Below are 19,929 nucleotides of genomic sequence, written 5' to 3'. Positions count from 1 at the left end.
ATGTGCCATAACAACTGGTATAGGCCTACTCAGTATAGGCAGTTGCGTATCCATGGGTGTGTGTGTGTGGGGGGTTAAAAGGGGGAAACTTGCCCCCCCCCCCCCCCCCCCGCGCGGATTTTTTGGATTTTGGGGGGTAACTATTTCCATAAACGGTATAGAGAGGTCTGACACGAACGAGAAATAAAGAAAAGCCAAGCCAAAGAGGCACATTACACGAAGGCTTTTGATTTTGCACACCTCCCCCCCCCCCCCCCATCAAAAGCTGGATACGCTGCTGATTGGAGGGAAACGCTCGCCTGCTAGATTTACTACTACATTTGGGCATTTTGGAGATGATAAAGCAAGGGAAACATCACAGGCGCTACCAATAAGTACTATAAAACTCGTCCAAGTTAATTATTCTGTCCCGCCCTGGCCCTTCGTGCTAGTTAAGTTACGGTCTATCGGTATAGCGCCCTCTAATTTTTACCAATAAAAAAATGGCGTCGCCCATGCGGTAGAAAGTGCAGTAAATATTGAAAACTATGGAGAGACTCCACACCCACGTGTGGTTCACAGGAAAGAGTCTGATTAATGTCCTCACGGAGCTGCCAAACTACGGGATCGGGAGGCTCGTGACACGACGAAGATGGACCATGATGTACCCAGAGAGCGAACCGTGTTACGTCAAAATAACCCGTGTCAAAGTCGACTGCACCAGACCGGTAACTTAGTCGGGCCCTCCGGGGCCGGGGGGGGGGGGGGGGGGGGGTGCGATTAAAACTTGTGGAATGTTAATTGAAAATTAGTTTAAGGTACCCATCTTTCAATTATGCATGTAATGTCTTTCATTGTTTTCATTTAATTCTTTTCAAGTGTATTTGTCATCTAGTTTATTTCTGATGCCCCACAACTTTTACACTGGCATGACTTTCCAAGCATGCCAAGGGCTAGGGAAACTTACACAAATGCGTCACAAATATAAATAATTATGAAATCAGAACAGTTTGAACATCATTTAAGCTGTAATAACATGCAGGGAAACATTTTAATTATCATTAAAATTAAGCAGGCCCTACTTAAATTATGTTCACCACATTTCTTGTTTGTTCTATGTTCATCCTGTTCATCCATCACAGAAACATTGAAATTCATCTAATCCGGATTTAACGATAAATGTTGTCCTCTATGTTATTTTTTTTTTTTATTGTTGCAGGAACTTGATCGAGGACAAGTGTGGGGAGAACTCACATTCAGAGGTAAGGAAATTTGCCGTTCTGTTCACTGAAAATCACCACTTAATCCTTTTTAAACAAACGAAAAAGTAGAGGGTCACACTTTGTTTTACCATGGTTTTAACTGGTGTTTTGTCAACTGTTGCTTTTATTTGCCATTTTAAAAATACCATTACAGAATATTTCTTATTGATTTTTATTGCAGGATACAAAAGAGAGGGTTTGGTAGTTGAGGTCGGGGCTTGGTGGAAGAGAGAATGGGAGTTGATCCGCAAGGCCGATGAAGAGGACTTCTGCAAGTTCACGCCCAAGCCGGAAGACTTTCATGTGGCTCCGAGCCACGCCCGCATGCCTCCACTCTTGGAAGCCATGGTGTTGAAACAGCAAGCGGATAAGGGGATTAAAGTTGATGCAGACGATCCACCGTTGTTGGAGCTTGAGATTAGGAGAACCTACCGGCACAAGGCCTATCAGCTGGCAAGCCAGAAAATTATTGGGGAATACTGAAAAACAAGACTGTTGAACTTCAAAAACCTTGGAAGAACAGACTCTGTGAACTACACACTGAAGTGCTCTCAGAGTGTCTGTGCATGGAGCCTTGTGAAAAAAATAAGTGGTTCTCATTCAGTTTTTAGGCTCCAGTAATAATGCCACGGCTCAACTATATTATCAGTCCCAAGTTCCCATCCTAACTGGGATGGTTTTGGACTCGGCATAGTTTTCATGCCAGAATTCATTTAAAAAATGTGTCTACATGAGTTTCTCTTGTGCTTTGTATCACGTGTGTGTTAAAATGCATGATTGGACAGCCCAACTCAAGTTGGGACTTATGATGTAGTTTGGGCTTAACAATTATAACCTGTGGTCTGTAGCACTGTATGAAAACTAACGAGGGATATATCTGTTCAGATTGGCAATGAGTGAATGATTGACATAATGAGAGCTAAATGGAAGGCTGGTTCAAGGTCTCTAAATCAAGTTTTTAACTAAGAAAGGAGGGGACGAGAGCAAGAACCAACGACCTTTTCATTGTTCATGATGCCTCATTTGGAATTGTTGTGTACCTTGGGGTGTGCTGCTAAAGTGCTGCTCTGCAATTTAGTCACAAAGGGGCTAATAGGGCATAAGGTGACTGCTCTATGTTCCGACACCCCTATGTTCCGACAACCTAGATTGTGTTACTCCCGGTTAGGGTTAGGGTTAGGATTAGGAATATGTGCAGTCGGAACATAGGGGTGTCGGAACATAGAAGTGTAACCGGGCACAAGGTACCTAGCAGGTCCAGGTTAAATATCGCCAATGTTAGGGGGAATAAAGTGGGCTGTATAAAAGCCCCTCAAACTTCATTTTCCCCCACCTACCCCATCCCCTCCACCCTCCCAAAAAAGTTAACTTTGTGTCGGTGGACTTTTCCATTGAAAAGGTTTTGTTTTTTGAGATTCAAAAGTTCCATTTTAGACCCCCTATAAAGGGCAGTGGAATAAATGTCTTATTTGACAAGGACAATGTCTAGTGGGGTTTTCCCTAGCTTTGTTTCGCAAACTTTGTACATGTATTTTGTTAATGAAATCGACTGGAGAAAAGAAAACCAGCATGTTTGGGGGAAAAAAATCTTTTTGTCCATCTCCGACATGTCCGATATCCGTGAGGATAATTCACTCTACAAATCTGGCCGTGAGAGGGCGCAATGTCTTCCCTACGCTGGTAGATCTCCAGACGTCTTTTAACAGTGCGGCTCGATATAGTTAAAGGAACCAGTCTATACGGTGAAACACGTGCATATTTCATGCAATTTCAGACTTGGTTGTGGCTAGATTCGTGAGGATGGCACAAGAAAAACCGACACTCAAAGGCATTGAAAAGAGCCGACTCAATGAAAAAACTGTAAGTAGTCCTTTGTGGCACATTATGGACTCGTCTACAAAATCTTGGTCTATGCCATATATCCTCAAACAGCATGAGTAACGTTACTAAGAATAGTCTAAGTAGTCGGGGATTTATGCGCATAACTTTAAGTGCCTTTCTGTCAGGGACCACATGAGGGCGCTGACATCAAGTTGGCTGTCTTGTTTTTAGTGCGTGTTAAAAATGCAACCTTTAAGGGTACACACCTGTAAATCGATCCGCCAAGCTCATGAATAAAAGTTATACCCTCAAAATATTCTATTTTAGAGAGTTCTGAGCGCCGTAAAATTGGGGAATTGAAGAGATATGGTAGTGAACCTCTAGCCCGGACTTGGGGCTTCCAATTCTGAGCATTTTGGATGCTATTGGGCTCGAAAGTGGCGCTATTTTGCCATGTTGTGGAGGGATCGTTTTTCAAGATGGCTACTTTTCCGCTTTGGGGAAAACAGGGGTCGTCTTCTTTGCGTGAAAATATCTCGAAAAGTCAATGGTCAACCCACCATAAATTGAAAAGAAAATGAAAGATGACACATTGATCATCATTTTTCTGTGCAGCTTGAATACCTGTGAGAGTTTTGAGTATTTTTAAAAGAATTTTGAAGTACGGGCATTTAGCACTAGTGTCTATGGGAGTTTATTTGCAGGTATGCACCCTATAAAGAATCACAAAGATGGCCGTTTCGCGCATGCGCTGTGCCGCGGCAGTGGTCTTTTCAGTGGGCGGAACCTACGGGGAGGGGGAAAAAGTGTTTTAAAGGTATCAACAAGGTTTTTTTGCCGTAACGGATGCTTCCAAATCATAAGGGAGCAGTAGGCTATCACCCGATTACAACAATTGATACTTGAAAAGGGGGGGGGGGGCATTTTGAGCTGGGTCATTCCGTGTCAAATCAACACGCTTTTGGACCCGACCCTCACAGATTGAAACGATATTTGGTGTGATGATTGGCCTATATGAGAAACCCCCAGAACTGAATTTTTTTGTAAATTGACTCGTTAGTTTTTGAGATACGGGTCAACGAACTTTTGACTAATTAGCATGACCTCCGAACTTTAAATACTTGTATCTCAAAAACTATAGCGCCTACAAAGCCAAGTTGTACATCATATTAAAGCTCTTTGAATGGCCTCCATTTCATAAAATAAAACCAAAATCGTAGCATGAAGTGCAGAGAAAATGCGTAACAAAATGACCTTTGACCTCGAATTACGAAAAACAATATGCTTCAAATTTTGTAATTTTTTTTCAAATGTTAGTTAATGATGTCAGCAACAATCTTAAAAAAAAATTGGGATGGGCGCTCTTAAAGTTTTTAGGTTATGATTTTTTGAAGAAAGCCTGTCCATGAAAAAGTATGCATAATATTAAATGTACATGTATACTTGTACTGTGTACATGTACATGTGTACATTTTACCTGTGCATCATGTTTGCCCTTTACAACCATATAGTCTCAACTCATATATATATTAAGGGCAGAACAAAATTACTTATAAAAAATATGTTATACCGGTCCACGTTACTTTCATTTTTTGCTCAACCAAAGTCTGTGTTGCAGTGTTCATCTCCTCGGCGGAGATCTTGTATACGCGTCCTGTTTCAGTGAACGGTTCCACTGCTGTTAGTACATCCTTGCCATGAATTACTGGTCGATAGGGGAACTTGAAAGATGGAGATGGCCCATGGGGATGAAGGAAACTCAGTTCCACTTCTTGGGATGCTGGAAGGATCTCCTGAACACATGCTAGCCACCAGTAACAGTCATACATCACTGTAACATATCCCTTGATATCTGCAAAATCAATACATGCAGTTTGTCCATGGACTTGGAGACAAACTGGTTCCTCCCTTGAGTCTGAGGAGGAGGAAAAATCACGCACCTTAATTTTGTCTTTAGACATCGGACAAAAACAGTGCAGCTTTTGTGTTCCTGGAATGGTACGTGCAATTTGGAATCTTTGCCTGAGAATATCCGCTTCATTCTTGTATTGCTCTGTTGTTGCAAAAGCGAAGTCAGTACTCATTTTCTGAGAAGTAGCAAATTCATACAGCTGCCAAGGGGTCATGATCTGCTGATCCAAAGGTCGCTGGAGACTAGCTCTTGCTGCAAGGCGTTCAACAGTTTAACACTTGAAACCAAAATTCATACAGTGGATGATTTTTTGGATTCCTTCATGGCTACTCTCCGCAAGTTACTACATCATGACTTTATTGCCAAACAGCAGAGTCACTTTCTCCAGCACACTAAAGACAACATGGAACCAAGCGAAATCTTGGTCATTGCAGATTTTGCAGAAAATTACAGTTTTGTAGTTCAGGATGCTGCCCAGTCATTCCACTGGAACAATCTACAGGCTACAATTCACCCCTAGGTGTGCTACTTCCAACAAGAAGGCAAACTTGATGAGCACCTAAGCTTTGTCGTCATCTCAGACTGTAATACCCATGATACTGTAACAGTACATCTGTTCCAGAAATTGCTCCTTCAATTTCTCACTAATAAGATTGGAAGTTTCAAGAAGATATTGTACTTCTCAGATGGTTGTGCTGCTCAGTACAAGAACCTCAAGAATTTCATCAACTTGTGCCATCACGAAGAGGATTTTGGTGTACCAGCAGATTGGCATTTTTTTGCAATCTCCCACGGGAAAGGCCCATCTGATGGAATTGGAGGAACTGTTAAACGCCTTGCAGCAAGAGCTAGTCTCCAGCGACCTTTGGATCAGCAGATTATGACCCCTTGGCAGCTGTATGAATTTGCTACTTCTCAGAGAATGAGTATTGACTTCGCTTTTGCAACAACAGAGCAATACAAGAATGAAGCGGATATTCTCAGGCAAAGATTCCAAATTGCACGTACCATTCCAGGAACACAAAAGCTGCACTGTTTTTGTCCGATGTCTAAAGACAAAATTAAGGTGCGTGATTTTTCCTCCTCCTCAGACTCAAGGGAGGAACCAGTTTGTCTCCAAGTCCATGGACAAACTGCATGTATTGATTTTGCAGATATCAAGGGGTATGTTACAGTGATGTATGACTGTTACTGGTGGCTAGCATGTGTTCAGGAGATCCTTCCAGCATCCCAAGAAGTGGAACTGAGTTTCCTTCATCCCCATGGGCCATCTCCATCTTTCAAGTTCCCCTATCGACCAGACACACTTGTAATTCATGGCAAGGATGTACTAACAGCAGTGGAACCGTTCACTGAAACAGGACGCGTATACAAGATCTCCGCCGAGGAGATGAACACTGCAACACAGACTTTGGTTGAGCAAAAAATGAAAGTAACATAGACCGGTATAATATATTTTTTATAAGTAATTTTGTTCTGCCCTTTGAGTTGAGACTATATGGTTGTAAAGGGCAAACATGATGCACAAGTAAAATGGCACATGTACATATGTACACAGTACAAGTATACATGTACATGTACATGTACATGTACATACATGTACATTTAATATTATGCATACTTTTTCATGGACAGGCTTTCTTCAAAAAATCATAACCTAAAAACTTTAAGAGCGCCCATCCCAATTTTTTTTTAAGATTGTTGCTGACATCATAAACTAACATTTGAAAAATAATTACAAAATTTGAAGCATATTGTTTTTCGTAATTCGAGGTCAAAGGTCATTTTGTTACGCATTTTCTCTGCACTTCATGCTACGATTTTGGTTTTATTTTATGAAATGGAGGCCATTCAAAGAGCTTTAATATGATGTACAACTTGGCTTTGTAGGCGCTATAGTTTTTGAGATACAAGTATTTAAAGTTCGGAGGTCATGCTAATTAGTCAAAAGTTCGTTGACCCGTATCTCAAAAACTAACGAGTCAATTTACAAAAAAATTCAGTTCTGGGGGTTTCTCATATAGGCCAATCATCACACCAAATATCGTTTCAATCTGTGAGGGTCGGGTCCAAAAGCGTGTTGATTTGACACGGAATGACCCAGCTTAAAAGTAGCTGGAACTCAATTTATTGTCGCTGGGGGCGCTCTACAGCTTAGCAGGGGCAAAACAATCACTATTTTCGGGCTTAATATCTACCTCGGATAATATTTTTCTTTCATTTTTTTTTTCCAAAATATTGACTTTGGAGATATTCTGCTTGTCCTGAATGTGATTTTGTGTTAAAATTTAAAAGTTGCCTGCTATTATAGGGTACACACCTGTAAATCGATCCGCCAAGCTCATGAATAAAAGTTATACCCTCAAAATATTCTATTTTAGAGAGTTCTGAGCGCCGTAAAATTGGGGAATTGAAGAGATATGGTAGTGAACCTCTAGCCCGGACTTGGGGCTTCCAATTCTGAGCATTTTGGATGCTATTGGGCTCGAAAGTGGCGCTATTTTGCCATGTTGTGGAGGGATCGTTTTTCAAGATGGCTACTTTTCCGCTTTGGGGAAAACAGGGGTCGTCTTCTTTGCGTGAAAATATCTCGAAAAGTCAATGGTCAACCCACCATAAATTGAAAAGAAAATGAAAGATGACACATTGATCATCATTTTTCTGTGCAGCTTGAATACCTGTGAGAGTTTTGAGTATTTTTAAAAGAATTTTGAAGTACGGGCATTTAGCACTAGTGTCTATGGGAGTTTATTTGCAGGTATGCACCCTATAAAGAATCACAAAGATGGCCGTTTCGCGCATGCGCTGTGCCGCGGCAGTGGTCTTTTCAGTGGGCGGAACCTACGGGGAGGGGGAAAAAGTGTTTTAAAGGTATCAACAAGGTTTTTTTGCCGTAACGGATGCTTCCAAATCATAAGGGAGCAGTAGGCTATCACCCGATTACAACAATTGATACTTGAAAGGGGGGGGGGGGGCATTTTGAGCTTAAAAGTAGCTGGAACTCAATTTATTGTCGCTGGGGGCGCTCTACAGCTTAGCAGGGGCAAAACAATCACTATTTTCGGGCTTAATATCTACCTCGGATAATATTTTTCTTTCATTTTTTTTTTCCAAAATATTGACTTTGGAGATATTCTGCTTGTCCTGAATGTGATTTTGTGTTAAAATTTAAAAGTTGCCTGCTATTATAGGGTACACACCTGTAAATCGATCCGCCAAGCTCATGAATAAAAGTTATACCCTCAAAATATTCTATTTTAGAGAGTTCTGAGCGCCGTAAAATTGGGGAATTGAAGAGATATGGTAGTGAACCTCTAGCCCGGACTTGGGGCTTCCAATTCTGAGCATTTTGGATGCTATTGGGCTCGAAAGTGGCGCTATTTTGCCATGTTGTGGAGGGATCGTTTTTCAAGATGGCTACTTTTCCGCTTTGGGGAAAACAGGGGTCGTCTTCTTTGCGTGAAAATATCTCGAAAAGTCAATGGTCAACCCACCATAAATTGAAAAGAAAATGAAAGATGACACATTGATCATCATTTTTCTGTGCAGCTTGAATACCTGTGAGAGTTTTGAGTATTTTTAAAAGAATTTTGAAGTACGGGCATTTAGCACTAGTGTCTATGGGAGTTTATTTGCAGGTATGCACCCTTAAATGTGTTATCCTAATGGCTGGGAAAGGAGCAGTTTTAAAAAATCCTCCAAAGCCATGGATCACTATTCCACTAACATGACTAAGAAAAAAGGGGGAAAAAAATTTGCCTATCTTATTTTTAAGAACAAAAAAGAAAAACAAAAATTCTCAGCACGGCTTCGATCGCAGGACCTTCGGCAGGAACATGATGAAAGTCCAACATTTAACCAATCAAGCTATCAAAGCGCTCTGGTTGGAAGGGCAGTTATAAACCTGATATAGAGTCGCAATGGTGTTGATGCAATGCAGTAACATTTAGCAGTTGGCAGATACGGATGCCATAACGATAGCCACATCATTGGTTTTGTTCACTGAGGCTTTACTTTATATGGTGAGAAAGTAACAAAATGGATGAATTTAATATTATAGATGCAATATATCCATGTGCAAAAAAGTGACAAAATTGCACGGTTATGAAAACTAATAGAACAGTATGCAGAGTATATTTCACTACATTTTATGCTTTATTATATTCTTAAATTGTTTATAACTGTATAACAGCCATCAAACTGATATTGGGCAGCCATGGGAGGGTGAGATTCTAAGAGACAACAGAATGGCCTTTAGCACATTTTGGAAACAAACTCTTCCAATGTAATTTTTTTTTAAATTTACTACTTCAAGAAGAAATGTTGACAGATATCTCTGTATGAATTATAAAAAATATGTAAATTTCCCCAAAGGTCATCGGGAATCGAATCAAAATCATATTTGGTCTCATTATATTTGCAAGTCTACAGTATTTGTGAATAATTGTGAAAGTGGTGATAAACAAAGTACCGATGGTCTGATATGAATTAATAGATATTTTTGAAATGATGAATTGTTTGGTTAGGTGAGAGAAGCGGCAGCAGCCCTGCTAGCTTTCCACAAGAAGAGAAATGACCAAGCATCGCAGACGGTCCTCCTGAATGAATTCAGTCAGATCAAGCTTGTCATATCCCTCTGGAAGATTGCCGGCAAGAAGGCCAAGACTTATCGGATGTAAGACCTTGTAACAAGTCCCTTGTATTCAATGTCCATTCTTTCACGGTTCCTACAGTTATGGAAAATCCTGGACTTTGAAGCGTCATGGAAAGTTATGGAAAAGTCATGGAATTTTCTTATTTACAAGGAGTCATGGAAAGTTTTTTTTCAAGAAAACAGCCAGGAAAATGTCATGGAATCCTGCACAACTCATACGTGATGATGCACAATATTGCCATTCGCCAAGCAATGAGTTAAAAGTCATCATCTTATTTAGTATGAGTTTGAGTTCTGAGTACTAAATCACTGCAAAAAGAAAAAGAAGTGACTTTGATATTTATTTAACATTTTCAACAGTGTTGCCTCTAATGTTTTATGTAATTTAGAGATATTCCTCATCCATTGAGAACACCAGAGACCGAGGTTTGCTTGTTCACCAAGGATGACGACAAACTCGACACTGAAGCTACAGCAAGACACTACCAAGAACTTCTACAAAGCAAAGGTGTCACAGAGGTCAATGAGGTAGGTCAAAGGTCAGACATATATCCTGTTATGCATTTATAGAAAAGCGTATGTGAGCCAGTGGAATATCTCCTTACTCAACCCTATTGCTTGGAAACATAGCGCCCTCTACACTTTTTGTAAAGAGTCTGTTGAAAAGACGGAACAATAAAAACAACTGATGAAATGTTGATTTGGTTGTGTTTTATTTCAGATCATGCCCCTGCAAGTACTGAAGAAGGAGTACAAGGAATTTGAGTCCCGAAGACAACTAGCAAAGCGTTATGACATCTTCCTAGCTGATGAGCGAGTCTTCAGACTGATGCATGTCCATCTGGGCAAAGAATTCTACCGAAGGAAAAAGTAAGACTTTAAAAGCTGCTGAAGATGGCCACTTCAATCACTGCAATCGTCTCCGTGCGTAACCACTTAAGGGGTACTTGTGCACAGACTCCATAGGGTTGGGAAAGTCTGATGTCTTGCCATATTTCCCTCTCTGTTTAGTCGTATTTGCCATCCGTTCTATTGCATTGATCCAAGTTGATGTCACTTTCTATTACATGTACAGGCAGCCCAGCTAACAAACATTTAAAAAAAAAAATTAATTCAATTTAGCCAAATGAATTCATGCACATATTCCATACAAGTTTGTATTTTTTCTGTTAAACTTGTAGGTACCCCATCACCGTGGACATCAAGAAAGGGGATTTGAAGTCAGAAATTCTGAAAGCCATCAACGCGACGTACTTCATCAACACAAATCGTGGTAACACAAAGTGAGTAATTTGGTTCATTTTCTTCAGGTCAAGATGCATGTATTACTGGCTACTGCTGGTGGATAATAGTGGAAATTTCATTGCAAAATCTGGCGAGATAAATAAATAAGCCCACCCTTCTCATAGAATCCTAAATCATTGTAAATCATTTCTCATAAACAAATAAGTGCTTATTTAATGGTATAATATTCCTCCACGATCCATCAATATCCAGCAGAAGTATTTGGAAAAATTTGCAGGATTTACCTTCAAAGTATTATGGGAGATCGACCCTACCCCCACCATGCATTATTTTCTGATATTGCTCTGAATTCTTGTACATGCCAAGCCTTTCTGAGTTGGCACATTGATGTGTTGTGGATGTTTTCAGACCAATTTTTAAAAAATCAGGCATATTTTATGCAAATTTTTCAGTGCGTTTAACCAAATATCGTGTGTTTCCATTGGCTTTGTGTAGGAACTTGCACTCATTTATGCATGAAAGTATGGAATATTATAGATCATATCGCATTTCCATGCTCAGTCAAATGACAAAACAAAATACCGCCTGCAAGAGTACTCTAACCCTCATCTCTCATGCAGAGTACAGGATTTTTTAGGAGTGAACAAAAAAGTCATGAAACATTAAGAGTTAATCTCTGCATTTTTCTTTTGTTTTGTATTAGTCACCTAACAGCTGCTCACACCGGTATGACCATAGACCAAGTAACAGAGAACATCATGGCGGCCGTGCAAGGCGTGACGGCCAGTATCCCCTATGGCTGGTACAACATCAAGTCTCTGTATGTCCGCACCGATGAGTCTGTCTCACTGACATTGCACACATCATTGGTGTTCAAAGGATGGGATACGAATACCGATGTAAACCACAGGGATATCTGGAGATGTAAGTTTCAATTTCTTGAAATGGTAATTTTGACTCTCTTAACGACAGGCAGAGTGTTCTATCTAGAACAAAAAAAGGTTTGCTTCACGTGGTGTCATCGCAAATTTACACTTACTGCTGATTTTACCGTCCGTAACTTCATGTATTATTTGTATTTTTCTCGGATTTTTTCTTGTATTTGTGTTGGGAGTAGGTTTTTTTTACAGAAACCTCGGCCAGCCCAAGTTTATGGGTTTTGCTTCCAAAAAAATATATTTCTCAGCTAAGAACCAGCTACAAGAAAAATAACTGAATGACTTCTAGCTTGTTACTTACTTTTGCACAGCAAAGTTTTGTTCTTACTGTTTCGTTTGAAAAACTCCCCCAGTTATTTTGGGACATTTGTCAAGCAAAAATTTTTCGACAGTGTGAATTACCAACTGTATGTGCATGTACAGTTTGCATAACTTTAAGTACATGGTGTCTAACAATAAAAACTAACCCAATAGAGCAGCTTCTTTTTCACAGCTTTTAAAAAATGCATTGCATTTAGCTATACATATTTAGAAAGTATAGTCCATTAGCTTTTCAACACCAAACAAATCTTTCCAATTGGGTTATATTTTTATTGAGTTATGACTAATTAAAATAAGTGCCCATATTTCAATCTGTCCACGGTCTCAATTGTCATTTGTTAGGAATGTAATGGATTTTGGGTGGGGGGTAGTTTTACTTTCTTTCATGTTTTAATTTTTCTTTCTTTAGTTGGTTCAGTTAATTTTTTTATTTCTTAAAACAATGGTCATTTATCCATTTAGAAATAATGGGATGGACTATTTGATCAACTTCTTATATGATTTTTAAAAACTATGAAAAATAGGGCGCTTTGAGGATTCAGGGTTTTTTTTAGACACCCTGTAGACTGTAGTTGGGAAAGTTGATGATATTATAATTAAAGAGAGTTGTGATTAAAAGTAAAAAGACTAGCTATTCAAAGGTGTGCAGCAAAGGCATACTTGGTCATCATTCTTTCCCTGATGCTTTGGGTTGAATTGTGATACGACTCCTGATTTGACTTGTGACTAACTTGTACTTGTCTTGACCAACAGTGAAAAAGCAACTAGAAGTGACCGGGGATAAAGCATTGCAAGCCAAACCGAGAATCTCGCCCGAAGAAGACGCCAAAGCGAAGAGGTTCAGCAAACGTTCCAAGAAGAATCCAGCCACGAAAGAAGCGGCCAAGAAATCTCAAAGCTCGGAGGATGCAGGAGGTCAGAAGAAAGCGACAAAACGAAAAGCTGCATCAGAAGAAGAGGTTGATGATCTTAAAGATCTTGTGAAGAAACCAGCGAGAATGCTTGTCAAAGAAAAACCTAAAGTGGGCACATCCTTGAGGAAAGCCCAGATGGCCAGAAAAGCAAAACCAGGGAAAGTAACGCCCAAGAGCCTGTCAGCTAAGAAGACAAAAGGAAAGTAGGTTGAAGAAACTGTTGGATTAGGCCACATCTGTTGGCAGCAACAACTGTTTTTCCCTTCTTTTGACATTCTGTCATTTTCAACTGTTTTTTTTTATGCAAAAAAAGAACAGAGAAAGAATTCACATGCCCAAGATTCACGATTGTATATCATTTAATTAGTCAATTCATTCATTTGTTTTCTATATCTTTGGCCAAAAAAAATAGTTCTGCTGCCGATTACATGGCATTTGAAAATTATGGCATTTGAAAATTACATGGCATTATATTACATGGCCGATTACATGGCATTTGAAAATGGGATACAATGTAGATAGGTAGGGATTTTTTTTGGGCTATTTTTCTGTGTACGATCATATGGAGGCATGTGCATGTAGTCAAGGGTAAAAGGTAGTAATTTATGGTTTGGGTGTTTTTTTTCCCCCTAATTTTTTCCCAAAATGAGGGTAGGGGCTGTCAGAATAGGGTAGGTTGGGAAACCGTAAGCAGAACTGGGTTTTTTTTTGGCCTTTCAGTTATCAAAATTCTCTTTTTTTTCTGTAAGAAAGTCAACGATAATCTATCAGGCAAAGTTACTTTATAAGCAAAATTGTGTTGGACAGGAAACACCGGTTTCAAACCTGAACCAATTAATTATACAAATGTAATTTACATATTGTAATATTAGAATATCTGGATGAATAAAAACATGAGGGTCAAAATCATCAATGAATTGTCTTTTTTTTTGGTAAATAAATTAACAATATTTTTGTGATATAAACATGATTTTTGAAATGAAACACAAAAAACACAGTTTACTTTTCTATTTTGCATTTAAGAATACATAATCTAATAATTTTGTTTGTCTTACTATACATTATTAAGCACACAGGGAGTAACTTCAATGCAAGGCCAAGTATAAAACCAATTTTAAATGTATTTACAGTCTACAAAAGGAAGACAAGAAAGTTGCAAGTCAATTAGAAAATGGCCATTTACACTTTCCACATCAAATACACGCTTAAAATGTTCTGCTCTGATATTAAGCCACAACATTGATACACGGAAAAAGAACGTTGACCTCTTTGGCAACCTACATGCATATTAAAGCCACGTCGCGTGAATGTGAATGGCACCAGATTGGTATGTTTACATGCATGGGGGGGGGGGGGGGTTGATTGGACACTACACAGATTTTTCTAACATGAAATCCTAAACCATTAAACATTCCTCAGAAACCTCATAATGCTGCAACAATGGCAGTCAATTAGTGAAGCCTGACTACACTTCTATGTATTTTCCAAAATTCTGAGCAAATACTCTTCTGAAAATCCAGAGAAAAAAAATGCAGAGTTGATTGACTTCATTTTACAAAAATCCAGAAATCTTTATCGATTTTTAGAAAGAAAAAAAATGGATTTCTGCAACAGATGTTCCAGCCCAATAACACTACTTATAATGTCCATGTCAAGAGGCCATTGAATTCAGATGTTTTAAACACACTGCAAAAATAATTGGTAAAGGTCTGAAAGTTGACTTGGATTGAATGCAAGTTATTGAGCTATAAATAGACTTCAATGATGAAGCTTCCATCAAAATCCTTCAAATGTCCCATTTATGCTTACTATGGTGATAAACCTGGCGAAAATTTTCTTTTTGCACAATCAGATTGTGCAAATTGAACGCTAGTGAAATTTCGCTTGTGAAATTTCCAATCAGATTAAACCAAAACTTTTCAGTGATGTTGACCAACCTTCTGCATCGGGCTCTACAAAGAGTACAAAGCAAAATTCTAATATAACAAATAACTGTGTAAATATTTTATTAAAAATAGAAGTTAATTGAAAATACAACAAATTGAAAATGCCAAAATTTAAGAACCAGTTGTGCGAACCATACATGTAATGTCAAGCAGCAAGTACTGCTTACAAAAAAACACACATTGATTTGGTTGCATTTAAGTCTGTTAAAACAGATAAGCCCTCTGTAAACATATTTTCATGCATTAATTTAATGTAACCAGTCCAGGTAAAATCCAACACATCTCTACTTTCCATCACACTTATTTGGCTTACGTTGTGCATGACGATCAGAAAAAGGTGTCTATAAACACCATGAATTCCAAAAATAAAATGCTGTGATGTTTTAAGACCCTGCAAAATTTAATCCAATAAATCAAACAGTTGTGAATCCATCCCCTTTTACTTCAATACAGGTAATTCTATTTTTAATAGAGAGCACTTGATCTAAAATATATAACGCATATTACTGCATGCAAATCTATCCAATATATTTGTTTAATTGGTGTAGTTTTCATAATCCATTCTGTCAAATAATGAACAATAATTACATTATAAAGCAATTACACTGCTGTATAATGCCATTTCAAACTTCATATGCCAGCCATACTACATTAAGACTACCGGTACATAATACATGTATATGCGCTCGGTGGTATTATCATAGAGTCAGTATGCAAACTTAAGATTGTTGTGATTGTTTGCCTTACAATGAGAGCAGTGAAGTCTGGATCCCACTTTCTCCATTTCATTTAAAACTTCCACAGGAGGCAAGAACCAGTCTAGAATTGACAGTATGTTTCCACACCTTATTACCACACATTTAAGAACAACTGCAAACAAGCAAAGTGTCCTTCATTGAAAGCAGTGTGATTCATTTTCACCAATACAATGTAATGGGGGTACTCGCACATACAGCCCATATCTATGTTTATAAATATGTCATTGAATGTAGCATTCTGGCATCAGTTTGAGGCATTTTCCATCGATGTATAGATCAGTCCAAAGTTTGGTGAAGACCACATAACGGTGACATAATGAACATACATGTAGATCAAGCTAATGACGGTAAAACCAACTATTTAAACTCTGAGATGTTTACTGTTATATTAATAGCATTTAATTATTGAGTTGACATTTCTAAATAAGTAAATTTTTAATGTGAGAACTCTTCACAAAAGTCGAAGAGTCCACTCCATATTATTGCTTGCGTTGTAGGCTTTCATAGGAAAAAATAGTTTTACAATTGTTTTTCGTCAATGCTGACATGACCTGTGCTACGTGGCAGCAAAACATTCATAAGACAAAATAATATGATAAGCACTATGATTTGGGGGACTCAAGTTGATGTCGTTTCTTGCCTTTCCACCTCTAAACGACCCTAATTCAATATCTACAAGACTGATTGGCTTCCAGTCCAAACCATAGAGCTATATTAATTTACCCTCACTTGAACTCTTAAAACCGAACTAGGGCTTCACATCCCATGTAAAGTGAAAGAAACTGATTTTTACAGTCCTGAATCTATTCAAATCCTACAAAGCCTGGGAAATCAGAGTAAAAGTTTTAAAATTGGCTTGGTGGTAATGTAAAAAAAAATAGAGCAGACCAACACACAGACACAGTCTAGTAAATTAATTCTTGGAAGGCATTTTGGAGTCGTGTTCCACCGGAGAACTTCTGCAGCACCAGTTCCAGCTCCTGGAAATCTGTCAGTCTCCAGACGTCTTTGTCTTTGCGGAGGGCAGTGTTCGGCAGTTTCCGAACCTTGACCACCGTCGCTGGCTCGCAGTTGAGTTCTCGACAGCAGGTTAAGACGAGATTGGAGAATGTACGTTCGTTGCGGTCGATCTCAATTTCGATGAAGTCAGTCTCAGCCGAGTTGGCCACCCTGACTTTCAGCACCAGTTCTACAGTTGGGAAAATAGGACAATCAATCACTCCACCAACTGACCAATCCATCAAAAGATAAATTAAATGGCAAATTAATAAATCATTATCAATAAATCACAACAGATCAATCTCAACTTAAATCTGGCATTTGCCTCCGAAGAAGGCCTTGCTAAGGCTGAATATCAGGCCACTTTAAGTTTTTAATTTAAGTTAAATCACTGAAATGACATCTCACTCATCTTGCATGTTTCAATACATGTATATATGTATATGGACATCATACTGAAATTCTATGTTAAACTTTCATGGGGCATCAAGCCACATGTATGGAAAGAAACAGGACGGTTTCAACCTTCCTAAAAAAATGAACTGAATCCTCAATTTTAATATGATTTTTCACACACCCTAGGGGTTGGGGTTAAGGACCTTGGAGAGTTAGCTTTAATTTACTATTGCTTCCTATGTACCCTACAATTGAACAAGCTTTCAACAAGACCAGCACCTGATGAACAATATGTATGTATGTTTATTCACTAATGCAGCAAACAGAATTAGAAGCAATTCAGAGGTAGACCATGCTCCCATTCTCGAAGCTTAAGGGAGGGTGTTCTTGAAGTGTACATGTAGGAGCATTTTGGTAACCCTATATTGGTCAAAGGAGCATTGCCAACTCAGTAATGACTTCTAATTGAGGTTGCTATGTGAGTCTATGTCATCACCAACCTTCCGATGAGTCTTGAGATAACCTGCTTGTGATTGGTTGGTCATGATTCATGTCAGCCAATGGGCTTTTGGCTGTTCCATTTGTCTTGGAAAGGTAGGGAAAAGGTGGGTGCTTGATGTAGTTTGGTGTGATAGGTAATGAAGAATTAGAAAGTGTCTCTGGTGTGCCTGTAGAATGAGAGAATGAGAGCCAAAAATGAGTGTCAAATGGTGAGAATTAACGAACAAAAACCTGCAGTTACGAGAGTCAACTTATGTTTGGAATGGAGGGGGGCTAAGAGCCAGACGCCATAGCAATAATAAATTCTAAGCTAATTCAAATACAAGTGCTAGTCTTGTGCAAAAACTGTTTCAAAAGATTCCTACAAGAGAACCCTCTTTTCCAGGACACTGCAAAATAAAACTACAGCCTTGATTCAATCCTCTGATTTTTAAAAAATTGTCACTGTAAATCTAAATAAGCCTAAGCAATATTCCCATGCCAATGAAAAAACTAATCTATTGTTCCTTGTAAAACTGAATTACAACACAGACAGTACTTCTCTAAAACCCTAACTCCCTGTGTGTGAAAAGTACTTGCAGGATTCAGGTCTGTTAAGTTTAAGGTCAGGGTTAAGGTCAGGTGTGATCATGTCAAACACTGACCTCCCAATAAGGAGTGGAGTTCTTCTTTGTCCGTGAGCTGGGCAGCGATCTCTCCTTTCCCATTGGTCAGTGAGCGGTCAGCTCCATGGGTCAGTAGATATCTCACTATGGTGGGATGGCCTCGCTTGCTGGCCCAGTGTAGAGCTGTCCTGAAATTGAAGAACCAAGTACGATTTTCATGATAGTATAATTACTAAAGTTGCTAAAGAACACATACAGAATTCTGTGAATATTGATTTGTTTCTTGAGTCACTGTTTAAATAAGAACCATTATTTTTGACTTCCCCATGTTGGCTGGCTAAGTTCAGTCAAAAGGCTACAATTAGATTATTAATCACGTTAACTATAAATAATGTACTGATGCAGAATATTTGTTCTGACAACAGAAATAACATGGAAAAAATGTTACAACCGGACGCCACTTTGGAAAAAAGATTTATTTGTTTACCTTGTACCTCATTATGTGAGAACTGTAAGAATATTTTGACAAAGTCTTAAAGAGAGACTTGTACTTTTTTTGTAGGCGAATGTGTGGCCAACCATGGGCCAACTTACTGAATTTATGTCACCACCTTCGTTTATCACGCGTCGGTTGAGGGCTTCAACATGCAGTGACATGTACAAATTCAGTAAGTTGGCCACACATTCGCCTACAAATCTTTCTTAAGACTGTCAACATATTTCTTACAGTCTTTCACATGAAAGTAGCATGCTGAGGTTCAAGGTGTCAGGTTGCAACATTTTTTCCAATAACATGATCATGATTATTCAAATGACAGATCATAAGAAAGATGCTGAAAATAGTGGCACTAGTAATAGTATATACTAGGGCATACTTAACTAAGTTAACTAACAACATCATGAACATCATGAACATGCAAAAGTTATGTTTTTATTTAATTAGATTTAGAGCCATTGGCCTGAATTGTAATAATTTAATTCATTTAATTACTTTAATTTGAAATATAAACTTTTCATATTCAACAATATGTTTGCACTTAACCATATGAGTACAAACTACAATACAATTGAAATGGGAAGGATTTATTATTTATTTATTAATTTATATTTATAATGACTAGATTATACAGAAAATTTACCATCCATTTATTCGATGTTGTGCATTCACATTGACTCCAAGTTGAAGCAGTTTTTCCAGCATATCCTGATCGCCTATGCTTGCTGCTTCACGGAACTTATCCTCAAGATCCTTGGATTCATCCATTCTTAAAGAAATGTCTTTCTAAGTTCTAGTTCTGCTTTCAGAAAGAGTGCGGGGTCACTTCGTTTTCTGTGGGCAGTGGGAACAAGTGCGTACATAAACACGTCCTGTCCCTAGCTGTATAAATTTATATTTACACGTGTACTGTTTATTCTGTATAATCATCATACGGTTCATGTCCTTGGAAGATTCCATTTTAAACACCGGTAATACCGTAAAATTTCTTAAACCTACATCAACGAAATATTAACTTTTTGAAAAACTTATTTTAAAATACATTAATCGAATGTTACGAGTTTTGTATTTAAATTGCTTGTACAATATATTGTTTGAATGATTGTTTGCAGTCATTTGACTTAATTTAATCCCATTACCCGTACCCCAAATACCCCTTTTCAATGAAAATGAAAAATCAAG

The 19,929-nt window shown here is 38.5% G+C and overlaps 3 protein-coding genes across 4 annotated transcripts; 2 read left to right on the top strand and 1 right to left on the bottom strand.

The window, feature by feature from the left end:
* Nucleotides 1–453: 453 nt before the first annotated feature.
* On the top strand, nt 454–2,727 carry LOC119738401 (28S ribosomal protein S34, mitochondrial-like). The gene is made up of 4 exons (XM_038213287.1): nt 454–707; nt 1,199–1,241; nt 1,423–2,345; nt 2,486–2,727. The coding sequence occupies exons 1-3, from the start codon at nt 528–530 to the stop codon at nt 1,722–1,724; spliced, it is 525 nt and encodes a 174-aa protein (XP_038069215.1). The 5' UTR covers nt 454–527; the 3' UTR covers nt 1,725–2,345; nt 2,486–2,727.
* A 314-nt stretch (nt 2,728–3,041) lies between these two features.
* LOC119738125 (ribosomal L1 domain-containing protein 1-like) lies at nt 3,042–13,959 on the top strand. The gene is made up of 7 exons (XM_038212866.1): nt 3,042–3,101; nt 9,501–9,649; nt 10,018–10,156; nt 10,350–10,498; nt 10,810–10,911; nt 11,577–11,797; nt 12,886–13,959. Exons 1-7 carry the CDS (start codon nt 3,042–3,044, stop codon nt 13,251–13,253), a joined length of 1,188 nt encoding a protein of 395 aa, XP_038068794.1. The 3' UTR covers nt 13,254–13,959.
* LOC119738126 (ankyrin repeat domain-containing protein 40-like) lies at nt 13,388–19,672 on the bottom strand. 2 transcript variants are annotated; one of them, XM_038212867.1, is made up of 4 exons: nt 19,391–19,672; nt 18,291–18,439; nt 17,646–17,813; nt 13,388–16,939 (listed from the first exon to the last, which is right to left on the bottom strand). In XM_038212867.1, exons 1-4 carry the CDS (start codon nt 19,513–19,515, stop codon nt 16,656–16,658), a joined length of 726 nt encoding a protein of 241 aa, XP_038068795.1. In that variant the 5' UTR covers nt 19,516–19,672; the 3' UTR covers nt 13,388–16,655. The 2 variants fall into 2 exon arrangements, with proteins under 2 accessions (XP_038068795.1, XP_038068796.1); XM_038212868.1 differs by lacking the exon at nt 17,646–17,813 and having other exon boundaries at nt 19,391–19,667.
* Nucleotides 19,673–19,929: the final 257 nt, after the last annotated feature.

The sequence above is a fragment of the Patiria miniata genome, unplaced genomic scaffold (assembly GCF_015706575.1).
Source record: "Patiria miniata isolate m_02_andy unplaced genomic scaffold, ASM1570657v1 HiC_scaffold_3, whole genome shotgun sequence".
In the NCBI taxonomy this organism is placed as follows: Eukaryota; Metazoa; Echinodermata; class Asteroidea; order Valvatida; family Asterinidae; genus Patiria; species Patiria miniata.
This window is presented reverse-complemented; position numbering and strand designations above follow the sequence as displayed.

What these genes read in the sequence shown, in the direction of transcription:
- LOC119738401 (XM_038213287.1), top strand. Translation starts at nt 528, where the DNA reads ATGGAGAGACTCCACACCCACGTGTGGTTCACAGGAAAGAGTCTGATT. An exon ending in AAGTCGACTGCACCAGACCG is followed by an intron (nt 708 to 1,198) that starts GTAACTTAGTCG and finishes TTATTGTTGCAG; the next exon opens with GAACTTGATCGAGGACAAGT. An exon ending in GGGAGAACTCACATTCAGAG is followed by an intron (nt 1,242 to 1,422) that starts GTAAGGAAATTT and finishes TTTTTATTGCAG; the next exon opens with GATACAAAAGAGAGGGTTTG.
- LOC119738126 (XM_038212867.1), bottom strand. Translation starts at nt 19,515, where the DNA reads ATGGATGAATCCAAGGATCTTGAGGATAAGTTCCGTGAAGCAGCAAGC. An exon ending in ACTCCACTCCTTATTGGGAG is followed by an intron (nt 17,814 to 18,290) that starts GTCAGTGTTTGA and finishes CTCATTCTACAG; the next exon opens with GCACACCAGAGACACTTTCT. An exon ending in ATCTCAAGACTCATCGGAAG is followed by an intron (nt 16,940 to 17,645) that starts GTTGGTGATGAC and finishes TCCCAACTGTAG; the next exon opens with AACTGGTGCTGAAAGTCAGG.
- LOC119738125 (XM_038212866.1), top strand. Translation starts at nt 3,042, where the DNA reads ATGGCACAAGAAAAACCGACACTCAAAGGCATTGAAAAGAGCCGACTC. An exon ending in AAGGCCAAGACTTATCGGAT is followed by an intron (nt 9,650 to 10,017) that starts GTAAGACCTTGT and finishes TATGTAATTTAG; the next exon opens with AGATATTCCTCATCCATTGA. An exon ending in ACAAATCGTGGTAACACAAA is followed by an intron (nt 10,912 to 11,576) that starts GTGAGTAATTTG and finishes GTTTTGTATTAG; the next exon opens with TCACCTAACAGCTGCTCACA.